General features: G+C 44.3%; 1 protein-coding gene across 4 annotated transcripts in view; it reads right to left on the bottom strand.

Moving 5' to 3' along the window:
- Positions 1-12,890, bottom strand: part of ME2 (malic enzyme 2) — a 35,793-nt gene extending 22,903 nt beyond the window's left edge. The window contains exons 1-3 of one of the 4 annotated variants that reach the window (XM_075739593.1): positions 12,734-12,826; positions 8,556-8,668; positions 4,330-4,457 (exon numbers count right to left, since the gene is read on the bottom strand). In XM_075739593.1, the coding sequence (XP_075595708.1) occupies positions 4,330-4,437 (108 nt within the window). In that variant the 5' untranslated portion in view covers positions 4,438-4,457; positions 8,556-8,668; positions 12,734-12,826. Of the gene's footprint in view, positions 1-4,329; positions 4,458-4,689; positions 4,709-8,555; positions 8,669-12,718 lie in introns of those variants that run through there. The other 3 variants (XM_075739596.1, XM_075739594.1, XM_075739595.1) reach the window with 3 other exon arrangements.
- Positions 12,891-17,017: the final 4,127 nt, after the last annotated feature.

Raw genomic sequence — 17,017 nt, 5'->3', positions numbered from 1 at the left:
ATCTAAGTCAAATGAGGTGTAATACTACCTACCACCTTTGGCACTTACAGCACCTTTTCAGACAGATGATAAAAGCTGGTTACAGATTAAACAGTTCCATCTTTCCAGATTTCATTCCCTTTAAAAGCATACAGATCTCAAGGAAGCTGATAAAAGCTGCAGAAGCACGGCCACGCAACCTCCACCCAACAATCCCTCCCCATCTCCAAACCAGTTGGGCAGCACACAAAACTTGCGGTGGGATTTTTGGGTTGGACGTGTGTCTGTGTGCAAGGGAACTATCAGTTTCCTGCCTTCTAGGATCCTTCTTCGTGACTGATCAGAAACTGCTGGTAGTATTCCAAGCACTGCGTTTCTTAGTGACATGACAATTACCATTTGCAGGACATCTCCCCATCCTGTTTATCCTGGTTTCCCCAGGAAGGCAGGGGCATTGCGTAGTCTACACCCTGGCTGCTCAACCCAACTGACACAGTCTAAAAAATATTACAACAAATCAAATGTGTCAAAAACCAACAGGGTGAAAAAGGGCAGGGGAAGGGGCATCTTCTTTTAAATTTTAAAATCCATACAATCTTTCTTCACATTCTCTTATCATATTTATTTTGTCCAGATAGCTTTAACTTTGGGTTGAGTTTTGTTTCTTCGTTATTCTGAATTGGAAACACACTGTTTGGATATTTGCCAGAAGTCAGTGAGGTCAGGTGCATCTTTGTTGTGAAACTGATTCTTTAAACAAAGGTAATCTATCAGAGTTTTTGGAAATATTCAGTAAGGCATAGATGAAAATAAATTGGGCTGAAAAAGCTGGGAATGAATACAGATGAAACTGTGATTAATGATCTAGCTAAATACAAGGTATGAGAAGATGAGAGCCCACGTGGAAGGTAGACACTGGGACAGTTCCTCAGGAATCAGTCTGGGATTAAACTGCCACTTATGACACCGCCAGTGAATTCTTTTTTAAAATATACCATGTATTCCCACACACATGCACCCAGGCACATACATCCGTACAATATGTGTGTGTGCATGTGTGTGTTTAATGCAATGTCCCAAAGGTATTGGCTGAAGCTAAAAATTTGGGAGGCATTGTCAGAACAGGAAAACGGTATTAAAGAATGAAAAAACCAAACAATACTGAGGAACAGAGTAATAGAAAAAGGGGTGATGGAATCAACTGTACAAAATAGAGTCACGCATTTAGAGAGTAACAAGAACTGATGCCATGAGGTAGAAAAATCACCAACTAAAATACAGGAAGTGTCACAAATTATTCAGAGTCACAGATTTGCTGCAAGCACATAGAATGCAAACATATGAATAATGTTACAGGCCACAGATTTCCAGTGAAGATAAAGACATGACATCACATAAAGTGATGCCACTCTACATGGCAGAATGGACATCGGCAAGGTCAGGGATCATCTACTCATGCATCATCTGTTCTGTGCTGGAAGAAGAAATCCTGGCCCTTGAGTGAGAATCTGAAGGAGTAGCACAACAAAAATAACAATTTATTTGCCAGTACTAAACAAATGAAATTGTCCTAACAGCATTCTAAGCACCCAACAAGCTTAAAATGCTGCCTTGGCACAGCAGGGATCTCCAGTAGAATAAAAGGTCCTGAAGCCAATTAACTGTAATTTGAATCCCTGTCACAGAGCAGAAATCAAACATCATGGAAGATCCTCAGTATACATGGATGCCAGCAATGCAGTTACAGTGTGTTCTGCAATTGTTTGGCTGCGACAGCAAGGGCATTACTGATATAGCTTGTGACCTTTTCTGAGCTGCCCTGACAAAAAAAAACCCTCTTGAAAACTGGTCTTGAAACAGAAAAACCTAAACCAGTTGATGCAGGTGTAGTGTGCACCTGCAAAAAACAGGTAAGGATGGGAAGGAAAAAAACCCAAAAACCAAATAGTGAGAAAAAAACCTACTCTAATGACAAAGAACAGGAGTGGATTAATTTGCACAAGAGGAAGGGGTGGTTCTCTGTTAGTGATCCTGCCATCTCGCAGTTTATTTTAGGGCCCACGTCTATTAGAGGAGACCAAATGTTCTGTAGACTTGATAGGGACTGTAAAAACTAAACAACAGCAACTAAACCGCAAGTCATAAAATGACAATCTCAAGCTGCCAGCAAGAGATAAAGCCCTTTATCTGTGCCTGTATTTATATGAGACATATATATATATATATATGTACATGAGGCACAGCGGGCAAGAAAAGCATAAAGGGTAAAGTACTTTGTGTATTTAGTCAATCATTTATTTCTCTGCTGAATTTTCAAAATATATTTCTATACAGATACTGCATCCAGCATCAAGCAGTATCATTTAACTAGCTCACAGAACCATTCAAACAGGTGCCAGCCTTAATGACAGAGCTGAACAAATGTGGAAAGTTTTTTTTCCCTCTCACATGTATCATTTCTTGACAACATTCAAAAATTAAAAAAAGTCAACTGCTATTAATAAGCAGCTCCCTGCTCTTCTCTCCTCCTCCTCCTCAAAAAAATCCATTAAAAAAGTGCATTGTGCTCAGCCCACCAGAGAACTGCAGGCTTAAAAAAAATTAAAAAGATATTACCACTAGAAAAACAATAAGAAATGACCTATTGTTTTTGTTTCTGAACACTGTTGCATAACCAGCACTTGGAAAAGCTTACAGGGCTTGAATTAATTTCCACTGGTATGTCAAAGTGTTTAGAGCTCAAAAAAAGTCTCGAGATAATCTGATCTTGACAAATCACACCAATCCATTCTTTTCTCCCTTCCCAACATCGCAATCCCAGTTTTATTTTCACAGCCAGCCTCTAACTTTTACAGCTCGCTCTATATACACAACATGCATTCATGCAGTATCAAGGCATCTCGTACTACACTACACTGTATAAGAAACAATAAGAAACATGAGGACAGGTCTACATTTTGTCTTCTTTCTTTCTTTTCAGGACACTCAGGAATCACTTTTGCCAAAAGAAACATGAGCAATTCTCCCTGTAGTTATGGACAGGACACAAGAAGATGCAGTTTCCAGTTCCTAGCTTGATATCCTCCCCAGATGTTTTGAGCCCACTGGCCAACTTCTAATTCTGACAGAAAGAGAGGGACAAAGAAAAAAAAAAAAAAAAAAAAAGATTTTGCTGTGCAGAGGAAAGAGCCAGTCTAGCCCTTCTGCTGAGAGAAAGGCTCGGGGTTATGCGTCTGGCTTGCCAGCTGGCCAATTCATAGCAGCACGTGTTTCTCTGCATCTAGGAAGTGGCAGGGGACACGGGAAAGAGCTAAGAATACAGAGGGAGGGGAGGAGTCAGAGCCACAGGCAGAAAAGGAAGAGAAGGAAATATACAGTGAAAGGGAAATAAAAGGCATTACAGAAGGGAGAAAAAAATAAAATCAGAGAACGGGAAAGAGGAGAAAAAACAGACATTAAAAACATAGGATAAAACTATGGAAGTCCTGCTTCCATAGGTCCGTTGCTCAGGACATGCCCTGTCAGAGGTGGCTAGATTTGTCACCTTTCTTGGCCACTTTAGACATCTTGGATCAGCTACCAAAAGCCCTCATCTCATTTCTTACTTGTTTTAGTTTATGTATTAATTGTTTCAATATTCCTGAAGGCTACTCCTCCTCCTCTGGGGGGGCGGGGGGGAAGGGGAAGAGAGATTGGGGATGGGGTTGTGGCAATAGGAAAATTTTTGTGAAGGTTAAAAAAAAAAAAAAAAAGCACTTTATTAGGAGAAGTTCCTCCCAATGCATGGAATTAACATATTGTCTCTACCTCCCAGCTAGCTCCATTCAAGGCTTATTTTTAGATGCTCTCTGTCTGACTCTCTACACAGGGATGTTTCTTACTGATATGGCTCGGTCCCAATTCACATTCTTGCAGGAAAAAGCCAGGACACACAGGCTAACACTTTCCATCACCAGCAAGATTGAATTCAGAATTAACTTTTGCAAACTATGAAATAAGACTTTTTATCTGCTAAAGCTTTACTTCAATTCAACCAGCCGAAAAACTAAGCCAGTAAACAGCAAGAATCAGCAACTCTTCATTTGGCACAAGGAAACAGCAGTATTAATTGTATAAACCATAGCAAACCAGGGGAAGGGCAAGCTGACAGAAGCAGAAGGTGTTATCAGAAGTCCTTGTACCATAGGTGTCCACGTAGTAAACTTAAAATGATCACTGACTCCTCCATCTTCTGTACCCTTTTTTGGCTGTGACCCAGTCCACCTCCTGGAGGTGGTTTAATCCCAGAACAAGGTCCATTGGATGATTACCAGATGAAGATAAGAGATTTGATAATCAGGTACTACCAACCTTGTTTGTTCGTGGGTTTAACATCAGTGGCTTGCCTTTTTCTTTCGTATGTGCGCTGCGACATGCCATCGCACAGGGAGTGGCAGCTACTCGTAGTCGGGAAAACATTGTTTTTTGTTACACTGCACCTAGGAAAAGGGAAAAAAAGTAATTCAGATGCAGAGGCAGTGGAACTAATGTTCATATTTGTACGCCATCTGTTGTAAAAGAAATAGGTACATGCTAGGTAAGACTCTTTGCTCCAACACCATGATAATAACCCCAAATTGCCTTGTGGCAGCCAGGAGGAAGAAAAAGAAGGAAGGCTTTACAACAATGAGAGTGCATGAATGAGTAGAGAGAACATACGGGGATACTAACGTGAGCTAGCATTGTGCTGTGGGCTGCAGGCAGCCAGCATTCACTAGGTATTGTCTTATAGCTGCACCATAAACCCAGAGCACAACTGCCGTTGGCAAAATATTAACCTTCCGTGGTGACCCATGCAACTGGCACCAGGGCAAATACCAGGGAGGACAGAATGACTTGGGCTAGTACAGCAAGAAAATTTAAGCTGCGTTTTTTCCAATAGCTTTCTGACAATCAATCTTGTGGCCTGAAAAACAGAAAGGAAAGAAACTATGTCTCTTAGCATATTAAAACTAGATTAGAACAAAATGTAGAATTAAAATGGTCACAAATTCACTGAACTCTGAATTCCATGCTTATATTTTTTTTTAAATTCCAAACCTGAAAATAAAGGTTATTTTCAGAGAGAATATATCCTTTTCAATAAAGGATATGTTTCCCTAACAAAACAAAAAATTTGTTAGTATCGCTCAAAAGCTTAATGCTTAATCTCACCAGGTGAGAACAATTCTCAAACCCATTTTATCCAACTATTAATTGCAAGCTCTTTGGAGCAGAAACTATCATTTATTGCATACTTGTATAACACAGTACCACCAGGGAATATGTACTGGACTCTTCTCTAAACATTATTTCACCAACACAGAGACACAATAGCAATCGCAGCCAGTGCTTTTACAGGACCACAGCCTGTATGAAGACACATTAGGATGGCAGGCCACAAAGGCCTGTATCTAGTGGTGTGCCCCAAAGGTCAGCGCTTGCTCCGGTCTTGTTCAACATGTTCATCAGTGACCTGGACGAGGGGACAGAGTGTGCCCTCAGCAAATTTGCTGATGATACAAAATTGGGAGGAGTGGCTGATGTACCAGAAGGCTGCGCTGCCAATCAGCGAGATCTGGACAGGCTGGAGAGTTGGGCAAGGAGGAATCAAATGAAATTCCATAAGGGCAAGTTGCAGGGTCCTGCACCCGGGGAGGAATAACCCCAGACACCAGTACAGGTCAGGGCTTGACCTGCTGGGAAGTAGCGCTGCGGAGAAGGACCTGGGAGTCCTGGTGCACATCAAGCTCTCCATGAGCAGCAGTGTGCCCTCGTGGCCAAGAAGGCCAATGATGTCCTGGGGTGCATTAAGAAGAGCATGGCCAGCAGGTTGAGGGAGGTTCTCCTCCCCCTCTGCTCTGCCCTGGTGAGGCCACATCTGGAGTACTGTGTCCAGTTCTGAGGGCTACAAGGATGATGAGGGGACTGGAGCATCTCTTGTATAGGGAAAGGCTGAGAGAGCTGGGTCTATTTAGCCTGGAGAAGAGAAGACTGAGAAGTGATCTGATTAACGCTTATAAACATCTAAAGGGTGGGTGTCTAGAGGAAGGGGCCAGACTCTTCTCAACGGTGCCCAGTGACAGGACAAGGGGTAACGGGCATAAATTGGACCACAGGAAGTTCCATCTCAATATAAGGAAAAACTTGTTCACTGTGAGGGTGACCAAGCACTGGGACAGGCTGCCCAGAGAGGTTGTGGAGTCTCCTTCTCTGGAGAGATTCCAAACCTGCCTGGACACCATCCTGTGCCACCTGCTCTGGGTGATCCTGCTCTAGCCAGGGGAGTTGGACCAGATGATCTTCAGAGGTCCCTTCCAACCCCTACTGTTCTGTGAATCTGCGTAAAGGACAGACGTACACAGCTTAGATGCTATATTGTGCAGAATCTTGACATTGGGAGAGGAAAAAAATAAATCCCTTTAGCACTAGACCTTCAGAGTCAGTGGAGAAAGGCAGAGATCCAGGATCAGCATGGCAGGGAACCCTCTCCATTGCAGCTGACATGGATGGGGGACCCCTGCAGCCGGTGCTCCATCACCCCGTGGCCCAGCTACATGTTCACATCCAAGACACACGCAAGGACAGTAAAGCAGGTATGAGACATTTTTAAGGAATGAAATGATGTATGGTTTGGATTTTTAATTTCTTCCAGATGGAAGCCAAAATTTGATTAAGGAACAAATCTTCATTATCTTAATACAGCCTGAATACTTTATAAGACCCTTCTATAATGACATTTACACATAATCAACTTCTAAGATGGCAGACTGTAACTTGTAAAATCAATCTGAGGATTTTCTTCACAATCTTTCCAAGCATTAAAAGAACACGCAACCATTTAATATTTTTCATCATCAGTTACATCCAAGCTTCTCTTCTACCCGTTATAAAGCATAGAGGAAAGTAGCACTGACATTCAGTAGGATCCCTTTCTCTCATCCTTTATTTGTTTATTTAGGCTTTGCAATTGAAAAAAGTTCAACTCAAAACCCACGGTTTAGTCGTTTCATGGTGAAGAACATAAATTTACTGTGTGAAGACAGGAGGAATGGAAGCCTTGCCAGCACTACAAACAAATGTTGCTTTTAACATGGTAATTCCTCCCTAAACCAGCTAGCAGTTGACTAAACACAGCTGGTCTGCCAGAACTCAGGGCAGCTGAAAATCAGGATCAGATAAGCCAAATTAAATTTCTGCTGCAAAACCACCAGCCTTTAGGAATGGCAAATTCAGTCTTAACTGTTTTTAATTCTAATTGCTCATTTGCCATCATTACACAATTGCAAGTCCATCTCCTCATGCACATGAGACTAAAAAATGATCTGTGATTACTGCGTTGCAGAAAACCTCAGCTGGCATCCCATCAGTCCGGTGTTAGGGGGGCTTCAACGTGACACAAGCAAATACCTCAAGGAATGAAAAAGTATGCCAAACACCCTACCTTATCTCACTCTAATAAAGTTTAAATTACTTTGTTGCAATTAATGAGCATTCAAGAACCAAACAAGATTGTGGCCTGGATTTCTCCTCACTTGATCAATTGACTGTTTAACCAACGAGAGAGAGAGAGAAACCCCCTTTTCAGAGGTGTGATTCTAATCTTAGAAATCTTACTTTCTTCTCTCCTCCGTGAGAGAGGAGACTTGTTCCTCTCCTCTAAGGTGCCATACAGGCACCTAAAATGATTCTCTTGGTGGAGGCATCTCAGATGCATAAAGCAAGTGGGAGGAACCAGGCTTTGTTTTCTGTTTAGATCCAAGAGATACAATCTCTGTTAATTTATAGCCAGCATAAAACCTGATTGGTTACTTAGCACTGAGTTCTCCTTCCCCTGCTTTTCTAATTGCTTCCTATTTCTGTTTCATCTCCCATCTTGCACATATCTTAACTTCTTTTGTCACAGGCTTTTAAACCCTTTTTCAGCAAGAATCTGCCTCCAGAACTCAACGTGACTTACCCTGAAACCACAAAGCAAACACTCTTCCCCATCCCCTGTCCACACTCCTCCGCAGGAGTGCCAAGAGCTCTGTGCTTTGCCCATGTGGCCGGGGCCCTCCCGGCTTTGCTGGCCACCAATCCGGGCAAGAACAAGCTGCCCATCTGCCCAGGTCCTTCTGTTTTAAAAGTCCTAATTCCTCCTCAAGAATACATGCGTAGGACAATCCAGTAACCCTTACGATTAAAAATCAAGGTGACATCTATACATGCCACCAGTAGCTTAATGATTTTTAAAACAGGCTCACAGGAGGGCTTAAGCCAGATACAACACTGGGGTAGCCATAAAAACAGCTCACACCAGGAGTTTGGGATCACAGGTAACAGTTTCTCAGATGAAAGACACCACCAGACAATAAAAAAACCACTTTAGATGCAGCATGGTCCAACTGACAGCAAATAAGTTGTCCTGGGCAACTCTTCTTCTCTGGCCTCGTGGGAAAGGAAGAAGGTACATGAAGCCTCGTGCCCAGTGGCTTGTATTTGCCAGCCCCGTTTCTGAGAAGCACTTTGGGCAAGCAGCAAGGACAGGTCTGCAAGAAAGGTTCCCAAATCGATACCTGGTTTCGAGGAGATGAAAGGGTTGGGTCATGCTGCTTTGTGGGAAGGTTTTTAAATGGTTTATGATGGGTTTTGTAGAAGAGAGGTCAGGCTTGAGATGGTGGTACTTTAACTGTAAGGAAAAGGAGAGAGGATTTTGATAGTAAAGGCTGATAGAGAAGGGGGAAGGATGTCAACTGAGGGAAAGGCAGGGGGTTGCAGTGATGTGAAAACATACACAGAGGACTGAGGTTGCGCAATATCCCGTGAGGAGGAATTAGGAAGAAAGCAATTGAAAGAGGAATAAAATTCCTGCTAAAACATGCGTCAGCATAACTAGAACGACGATTTCTTCTCTTCTTTTAGTACTTGACAACGGTAAGGACTAAACAAGACTGTGGTGCACCACTGGACTCAATCCAATACAACTGGTAATTTTTGACTTACTATTACGTACATGCTGTGTCACAATTTAAGAGAATTAAATTCTTCAGCATACCAGATGACAGCTCTCTGCTGTGCCTTATCAGGAGGCATCTGGCCAGGTCAAACTAATTACCAATACTGCACAAGTGCCTTATCTAGGAGCAAACATTTTGCTGCTGCAGTTATGGATTTGTTAAATTGCAAAAGCTACTTTTAAGGGAAAGGTTCATCATACTTTTAAAAGGTACAATTACATTGCTCAGAGAGTCGGAAAGCTCAGTGTCAATTAAAGCAAGGTCTGCTCCAATTACTACACAGGCTGGCTGATTTGCGGATTATACCTTAATGCTAAGGAGTATCTCTTAGTGGCCAGCAACTTGACACTTGAAGACTTTGCAGTCTTCCTTCAGTTTGAAGGATGACTAAACATAAATCTATTTCAAATATTTCTGAAATACTGTGTAAATGAACAGTTCCAGTCTTTCACATACAGAAATTACCAAGACCGGTGTGCTAACAGAAGCTTGTTATTGATAACACAAGCTGGAATTATTAATTCAAGACCATACAAGCCTCACAGAGTTTCCAACTGGTTTTTTTTAAGCACCACTAGGTGCCAACAAACCCAACTTTTTCTTCTTACATACCCACAGCAAGCTATCCTGTGAGTCTGTGCTATCCTGAGTCTGGTATAGATACACCATTGCACTCTATTTTTTTCATTTTTTTTATTTTAATAAACAGACAAGCCTTGCCTACCCAAGCATGACACAAAGCAGGCACACACTAGCTGGCTTCATCACTTCAGTAATGATAAAGCAGTCTAAAATTATTACATTAGGCAAGTAGCAACTATAAACGTGTCTCCCAATGAGACTTTTACTTAAAGCAAGCTTTCCCTACACCCACCACCCTGTAGAACTGCAGTAGGTGCTTTGCAGATTAAGGGGGAAGGAGGAATTTCCATTTTACATCGGCAGCATCCCAGCACGTACACGTACAGAGGAAGGAGCAAAGAGACGAGGCTGAGCGATGCAGTTCTACACAGCAGCTCGGCACCTCTGACTCCCTGAGCTGACCAGATGCTGTTGGGGGAAGTTAGCAGAAAATGGTGGTAATGGTATTTCAAGTTCATTCCAGCAAAGTCCCGAGCGGTCATTTTAAAGGACGTTTCTAAGGTACCTTGAGATCTGCAGATTAAAAGGAACAATCATATGGGAAGGTGTTACTAATAAAATGTTTGGTAGTGGTGAGCGGGTCATTTTGGAAGCATATCAAAACTACTTTTCTTCCCTTTTATTCTGAGGCAACCAATTCCACAAGGAGAAAACTTAATACATCTAAGCAGAGTAAGTTCACAACTTGAGGCACGCTTAGGTGAGTACAATGAGAATAATTTCAGAACACCTTTGTAAAAAGAGCGTATGTTCTCTGAATTACTCTAACTTACAATATTAGCAAGCTTCTTGCAGCACAACTAGAAAGTAGGACTAAATTGTTTGGTACTGGAGTCTTGGTTCATGAAAGCTCTTACCACACAACATCAGAGAGCTATTTTCTTATACATTAATGGTTCTGATTGAAAGATTTTTCTTAAGCATCAGAAAGTCCATTATCTTGTACTGTGGAAACTGCAGCAGCAGTATTTTTGGCCTACTCTGAGAAGATGCATTCACATTCTTGATTTCATTCCATTTTTCTTACTGGGAGGGCTCCTGGTAGTAAAGGTAAGTGCATCTATGTATGCAGGACAAAGGCCTTATCCTGCAGAATCCTCAGAAAGATTGCAGAAATAAACAGAAAAACACTATTGCTTTATTATGGAGAACTGGAACATCTCTGTATTAGAGCTGGGTTTTTTCAGTTCAAAAATACAGATTTTTTTTTTTTATATAAGTTAAGATAGAAGCAAAGATGTTCTCAGCTACTGCTGCACACTTACAAAAGGGAATTCTTCTTGGGAGAGTAACTCAGCAATAAGCACGCGGAAACTGAGCTGCTTGCTAATTCAGTGTCAATCAGGTGAAGCATAAGCCTGTCAACCACTTATAAACCTCGGTGTGCACTACAGTTAGGACTTTATAAACAAAAAATCCTGCTTAAATTACAGAAGAATCTGAAAAACTATCCATACACAATTAGTCACCAGCTCAAGTAACAGCAAAGTGCTCCTTCTGTTGCAATAAAGGTACTGCCACCAGTAGTAAAGATGAACATTCAATTAGTACTCACTCAGGCATGGCACACTACCACGCATTTTGACAGCTTCTTCCTTAGTTTGCAGGAGAAAAAGCTTCAAATCTTCTCTGCACTCACACTGCTGACTCATAACGCTACTGCACAGGATTATCAGAAGTTTTGTCCTGGGACTGTAACACACACTTTCTCTTAAAATACATGCTCAGACTAAATTTCTATAGACCTGACCATGTCTGATAGAGCCAACACCACGTTAGACACTGCTGGCTGCGCAGATACGTGAATTACTTGCAGAGTTTCACATCCCACACAGTTCTTCGCATTACCCATGCGTATATACACACGTATAGAAAATTTCCCTTTGCTTTTCAGTATTAACGTTTTGAAATTAAGAACACAAAGATACCAAATAATTATTAACTTACTTGGCTGCAAAATTGTCCTTTTTTATCAGCCCTTTATCAACAGTGCTGTATGGTTTTGGGTTTCTTCAAGTAGTTAAGAGATTCGTGCCGTTACACACCACACCGAGTGGCTCAGAGACTTCGCTAGTACCACTTAACATTACGGTGCAGCAAGGCCAAGAGGAGCACGCAACCTGTGACGGCAGCATTTCAAACAGCCGCTTCTTTTAACAAATAGCTGAGAGACAAAAACCCAAGGACCGCAGAGCCCAGCTCTAAAAATATCAGGCAGCCTGTGTTTCCTCGTCCAACACCTCACCGGCAGCTCTGCTACTTCCCAACTTTTACTCTCTAGTTTTTAGGGCCATATCATAAAAGTTCACAACAGGTTGAAAGTCAGCATGGGGACCAGTGACCAACAGTGAGGAGCTGCAGATACAGCCGTACCCTGAATGTGGCAAATTTGTGGGAAGAGTCCTCCCAAACTTGACCCAAGGAGCTGCCGCAAACGAGAGGAGTTGTTCTCTGAGGGTGGCAGCTGAATTTATCACCCGTTTTGACAGCTGGTAAACACGCACCCATGCACGGCTTAGACAGCTCACGTCCGGTTTCCTCCGAAGCAAAAAAGCCGCCCTTGGTGTTTTCCACCTGCCACCGGGGCCTGCCGGGCCGAGGGCAGAGTGGGCCGCAGCGGGCGGGCAGCCTCCACTGCCCCCGAGGGGGACTCCCCGCAGCAGGCCGAGCTCCGGGGCCTCCCAAAAAACAGGGCGGGAAGCGAGCTGCTGCTTTAGTACGACTTCAGCTGGCCCCAGGAGACCGGCCCGAGGGACACGGAGCTCCCTCCATCCTCCTCCCCGCTCCCGGGTGGGCCTCGTGCCCCCTCACGGCAGATCGGGGCTGGCCCCACGCCCGGGCCCTCCCGGCTCCGGTCCTGCCCACCGCACACCTCCGGGAACAGCTCGGTGGCAGACTCGGTCAGGACACGAGGCGAACGCCCTCTCCTCACCCTGGCAACATTTTGATATTTCAAAGCGGGGAGGCACACGAAGAGGAAAGGCAGCAAGGGTCGAGGCTCTGGAGAAAACGCCCCCAAGATACGGTTTTGTAAAGAGACAGAGGCCTTTCGTACGCCATTGCAATTGTAAAATTGTTACCAGAACGGGATCTACCTCCTCCTGCGGCTGCTGCCCTCTGAGTGATGCTGGCCGAGGACCTGTTTCTATTGTGCAACGGCAGCTCCCATCCGCCGGTGGATTCCGCCCACCTCGAAACCCACCACTGAATGGAGCAAACAAGCGGGCACGAGGGAGGGACACCCCGGAGGGCGGAGTGTTTCCCATGACTGACAATCCGAAACAACCAATGAAAAGGAAGCCGGCTCGCGGGCTGATGGCCACGCTCAGCCAATGAGCCTTCTTTTCCTCAACTCCCCGCCCTAACGGGGGGAGCGGGGAACCGGGCCAGGCACGGCCGGGTGAGGCCTGTTATATGTTAATTAGGCCAGACGCGACAGCGAATCGCGGTGGAGGGGCGGGGCGAGGAGCGTGGCGCCGAAGAGCGGCGGTCCAGAAAGGGGGCGGGCTGAGGAGTTGTGTGAGGAGACCGGGGAGCGTGAGGGGACAGGCAGTGTGAGGAGACCGGGGAGCGTGAGGGGACAGGCAGTGTGAGGAGACCGGGAGCATTAGGGCGGCCGTGTAGTACTCAGGATGGCAGCACTCCTGAGGGGCAGCACGGTGGGGAAGAGGGCGAGGCAGGAAAAGCAAAGCAGGAGGAAGGTAGCAGAGAACAGGTCTCTTGGTGGCGGGGGGCTGGGTTTCCCCCGGGTATAGTTGCTTGAAGCAAGATGCACGCTGCTTCCCAGTGGTTGGGGCCGCAGTGCTGGATCCCCTACACAGATTAGGGCTCCTCAGAACACCCCAGGTAACACCACTGAGGAGTTAACCTCTGTCTCATGTGTTGTTATACAGAGCCTGAAGGGCTGGAATACCTATAATGTACAACATGTTGGATCAAAACACAAGACTTGGCAGAAGGTGGTGAGGCAGCTAAAGCTGCAGGTCAGCACTAAAATTGCCAGGCCCAGAAAAGAATTGTGCTCTGAAAAAGCATCACTTTTCATAATAATATAGGGCTGTTCTTAATGTCCTAATGCTGCTCTCACCTTGAAATGATTCTTTTCCCCAGCTAAGCTTTTGCAGTGTTTGGAGAGGTAAGTTACAACGGCATGAAACGTGATTGCTCATCTCAGACTTCGTCCGTCTCCTCTCCAGGCCAAACTCAGAGATGTTTCCCAATGTTGCAAACTGTGAGGCTGTTAACTCTCTTCTGGCACTTAACGTGATTTATATTGTTAGATGTACCAATGAGCACTGTGCAGTTAAAAAAAAGCAGAGTTGCTATAGTAACAAATACATAAACCCACTTAATCAGCACCTCCTCTTCTAACCATGATTTTGAGGCCTGTCATGAAGTGCATATTCTGCTGCTTTCCTTCCCGTCAACATGACTGTGATGGCTTTGAAACATTACCAAATAATGTGGTGCTGCACCTACAAACAAAGGAGATATTGTTAAAATAGTATGCAAGGTCATGACTTTGGGCCTGGCTAAAAATAACCCAAATTAAAGGCATTTAAAAACATGAGACTTCATACCCGAATAACATAAATCGGTATTGCTATAAATCCATGTCACTTTAGACTGGTTGAGGATCTTGCCTAATATATCTAATGAACAGTTAATGCCTTGCTGAAATCCATGCTTCCTTGTGAGAGAACCACTGTCTATAAAGCTGTGTTGTAGTTAGTCCCAGAAGGTAAAAACCTCCACCCCAGGGAATGGGAATTGGCAGGGCAGCAGGGTCTGAAACTCCCAGCAACAATTTTTAATGAGAAGGAGAGCTTTCATTCCTAGACAGCACACCCACTACTTTAGCACCAACGTTTTCTCCCAGCAGCTCTTTGGTATCGGTTACATTCAAATGCAAATCTAGACTCCAACAAAGCTTCTCCCAGCGACAGGTCATTGTGGAGAGGAGGTCTGGACCAGGCTTTGTGCCTTAACATAACCCCAGTCTTGCATAGGCAGCAGCAGCAGCGTGGAGCAATGCTTCTGCCTGATCATCCGAACTTGGCTTCTTCTAAGACAACGGGGGTGCTTTACATCTGATCTATACCTGATCAGGACCCTGCTTTCTCAAGCCTGTTCATCTCATGCTACTGCATAGCCACTGAGTGACTGTTACATTTATAGCTGATTCATGCAACTGCCTGTGCTATAGAACAAGAGGAGCAGTCGTTTCTTCTTCCTCCTGAGGACTTTTAACACCATATTTGGTCCTCAACACAGAAGAGTTTCTTTTGGCGCACATGATGTTGTTGCTTTGCTGTTGCCAAGAGAAGTACTGGGAGCCCTTGGCATTCCTCAACCCCTTAAAGTCATGGCTCTGCTGTCCCTCTTGGCTGTACAGGACCAGCCTCAGGCAGTTTCACAGCTCATTTGCTACAGGGCGTGAATTAATTCAGAAATGTTTAATACGACAGGAGAATATTTGATTATCGTAGTGGATTTCCCACATGTACAGGCCATTGCATTTTACTGGGGTTCCTCTTCAGAAGGTTTGCACTGAAGTAAAATGCATCTCCCCAAAGTCATCCGATCGCAGTTTGAAGGTATACATCAAGGTGCTTACATCACTCATGCTCCTAAAACTGTGCTGTATTTCCCGCTGGAGTTTTCCTGGACTTTTGATCATTTGCTGCTGGTTCTGTCTCTGCTAAATCCTGGAGTTGGATACTTCCTGTTTCATTTTTCTCATGATAAACCTTACAGACTGTAACTGAGTCTGTCTGATAAATCAAACAGAAGACTTTTGTTTCCCATCCTTGGGATAATTTTCTCTCTCCTTCCTGTAACATTTCCAGTTTTTCAAAATATCCTATTTAAAGCAACATCAGCAGAGCTGGACTCGGTGTTCTTGGTTTTTATATCACTGATTGTCAATGTGAAATTAAAGAAAAAAATCACTTCTCTGTTCTAGACACCTAGATCCAGAGCTGTTTTCCTTCCCTCCATAGTGCTGCCTCAACACCTACACTGTTACTCCCATAAATACACTGACAATGTAGCTACTGAGCAAATAATTATTTCATAGGATCATAGGATATCCTGAGTGGGAAGGGACCCATGAGGATCATTGAGTCCAACTCCCGGCTCCACACAGGCCCAGCCGAATCAGAGCACATGACTGACAGCGTTAGCCAGACGCTTCTTGAACTCAGTCAAGCTCGGTGCCGTGACCGCCTCCCTGGGGAGCCTCTTCCAGTGCTCGACCACCCTCTCGGTGAAGAACCTTTTCCTGATAGCCAACCTAAACCTCCCCCATCACAGCTTCATGCCGGTCCCTCGGGTTCTATCACTGGTCACCAGAGGGAGGAGATCAGCGCCTGCCCCTTCGCTCCCCCTCGTGAGGAAGCTGTAGGCCGCGATGAGCTCTCCCCTCGGTCTCCTCTTCTCTAGGCTGAACAAACCAAGGGACTTCATATATCTTCCCCTCTAGACCCTTCACCATCTTTGTTGCCCTCCTTTGGACACTCTCCAATAGTTTTATGTCCTTTTCGTACTGTGGCACCCAAAACTGCACGCAGTACTCGAGGTGAGGCCACACCAGCGCAGTGTAGAGTGGGACAATCCCTTCCCTAGACCGGCTAGCAATGCCGTGCTTGATGCACCCCAGGGTACGGTTGGCCTTCCTGGCAGCCTGGCCACGCTGTTGACTCATGCTCAACTTGCTGGCGACCAAGACCCCCAAGTCCCTTTCAGCATGGCTGCTCTCCAGCCTCTCATCGCCCAGTCTGTGTGTGCAGCCAGGGTTGCCCCTTCCCAGGTGCAGAATCCGGCACTTGCCCTCGTTAAACCTCATGTGGTTGGTGATTGCCCAGTTCTCCAATCTGTCCAGATCTCTCTGCATCTATTTAAGCAGTGATGTTGGTTTTTATCTACCTCCAATTTCAGAAAATTTTACAGTACAGACCAGCAGACAAGCCATATCTCAGGAAGAAAGTTTCCGCAGCTTGATAAAAACTGGTGTCTTCACCTTCCACTCTTTATTTCTGTTAAAAAGTGCTGAGGATTAACTATATGTTTAGACTAATTCTTGTATAGAGAGATGACCCTACCGACTCTTCTCATTGACATGATGAGACTATAGCAGGAACTAGACAGTAAAGATGATCGTTACTTCAAGGAAAAGTTTGTAAAGAAAAATAGTATCTTTTATTACACCTATTCCACTAAAAGATATTACTTCTCTCCACAAACCTTGCCTCTTTTACATCTTCAGAGCAACAACACTAATTACCTTTACGCTGTTTTTCCATTATTTTGATTCTACTTCCGCCTAGCAATTTTATTCTACCTTTTAAAGTTTTTCTGCTTAAAGTTTTTCACGTAGC

The sequence above is a fragment of the Balearica regulorum genome, chromosome Z (assembly GCF_011004875.1).
Source record: "Balearica regulorum gibbericeps isolate bBalReg1 chromosome Z, bBalReg1.pri, whole genome shotgun sequence".
Taxonomy (NCBI): domain Eukaryota; kingdom Metazoa; phylum Chordata; class Aves; order Gruiformes; family Gruidae; genus Balearica; species Balearica regulorum.
This window is presented reverse-complemented; position numbering and strand designations above follow the sequence as displayed.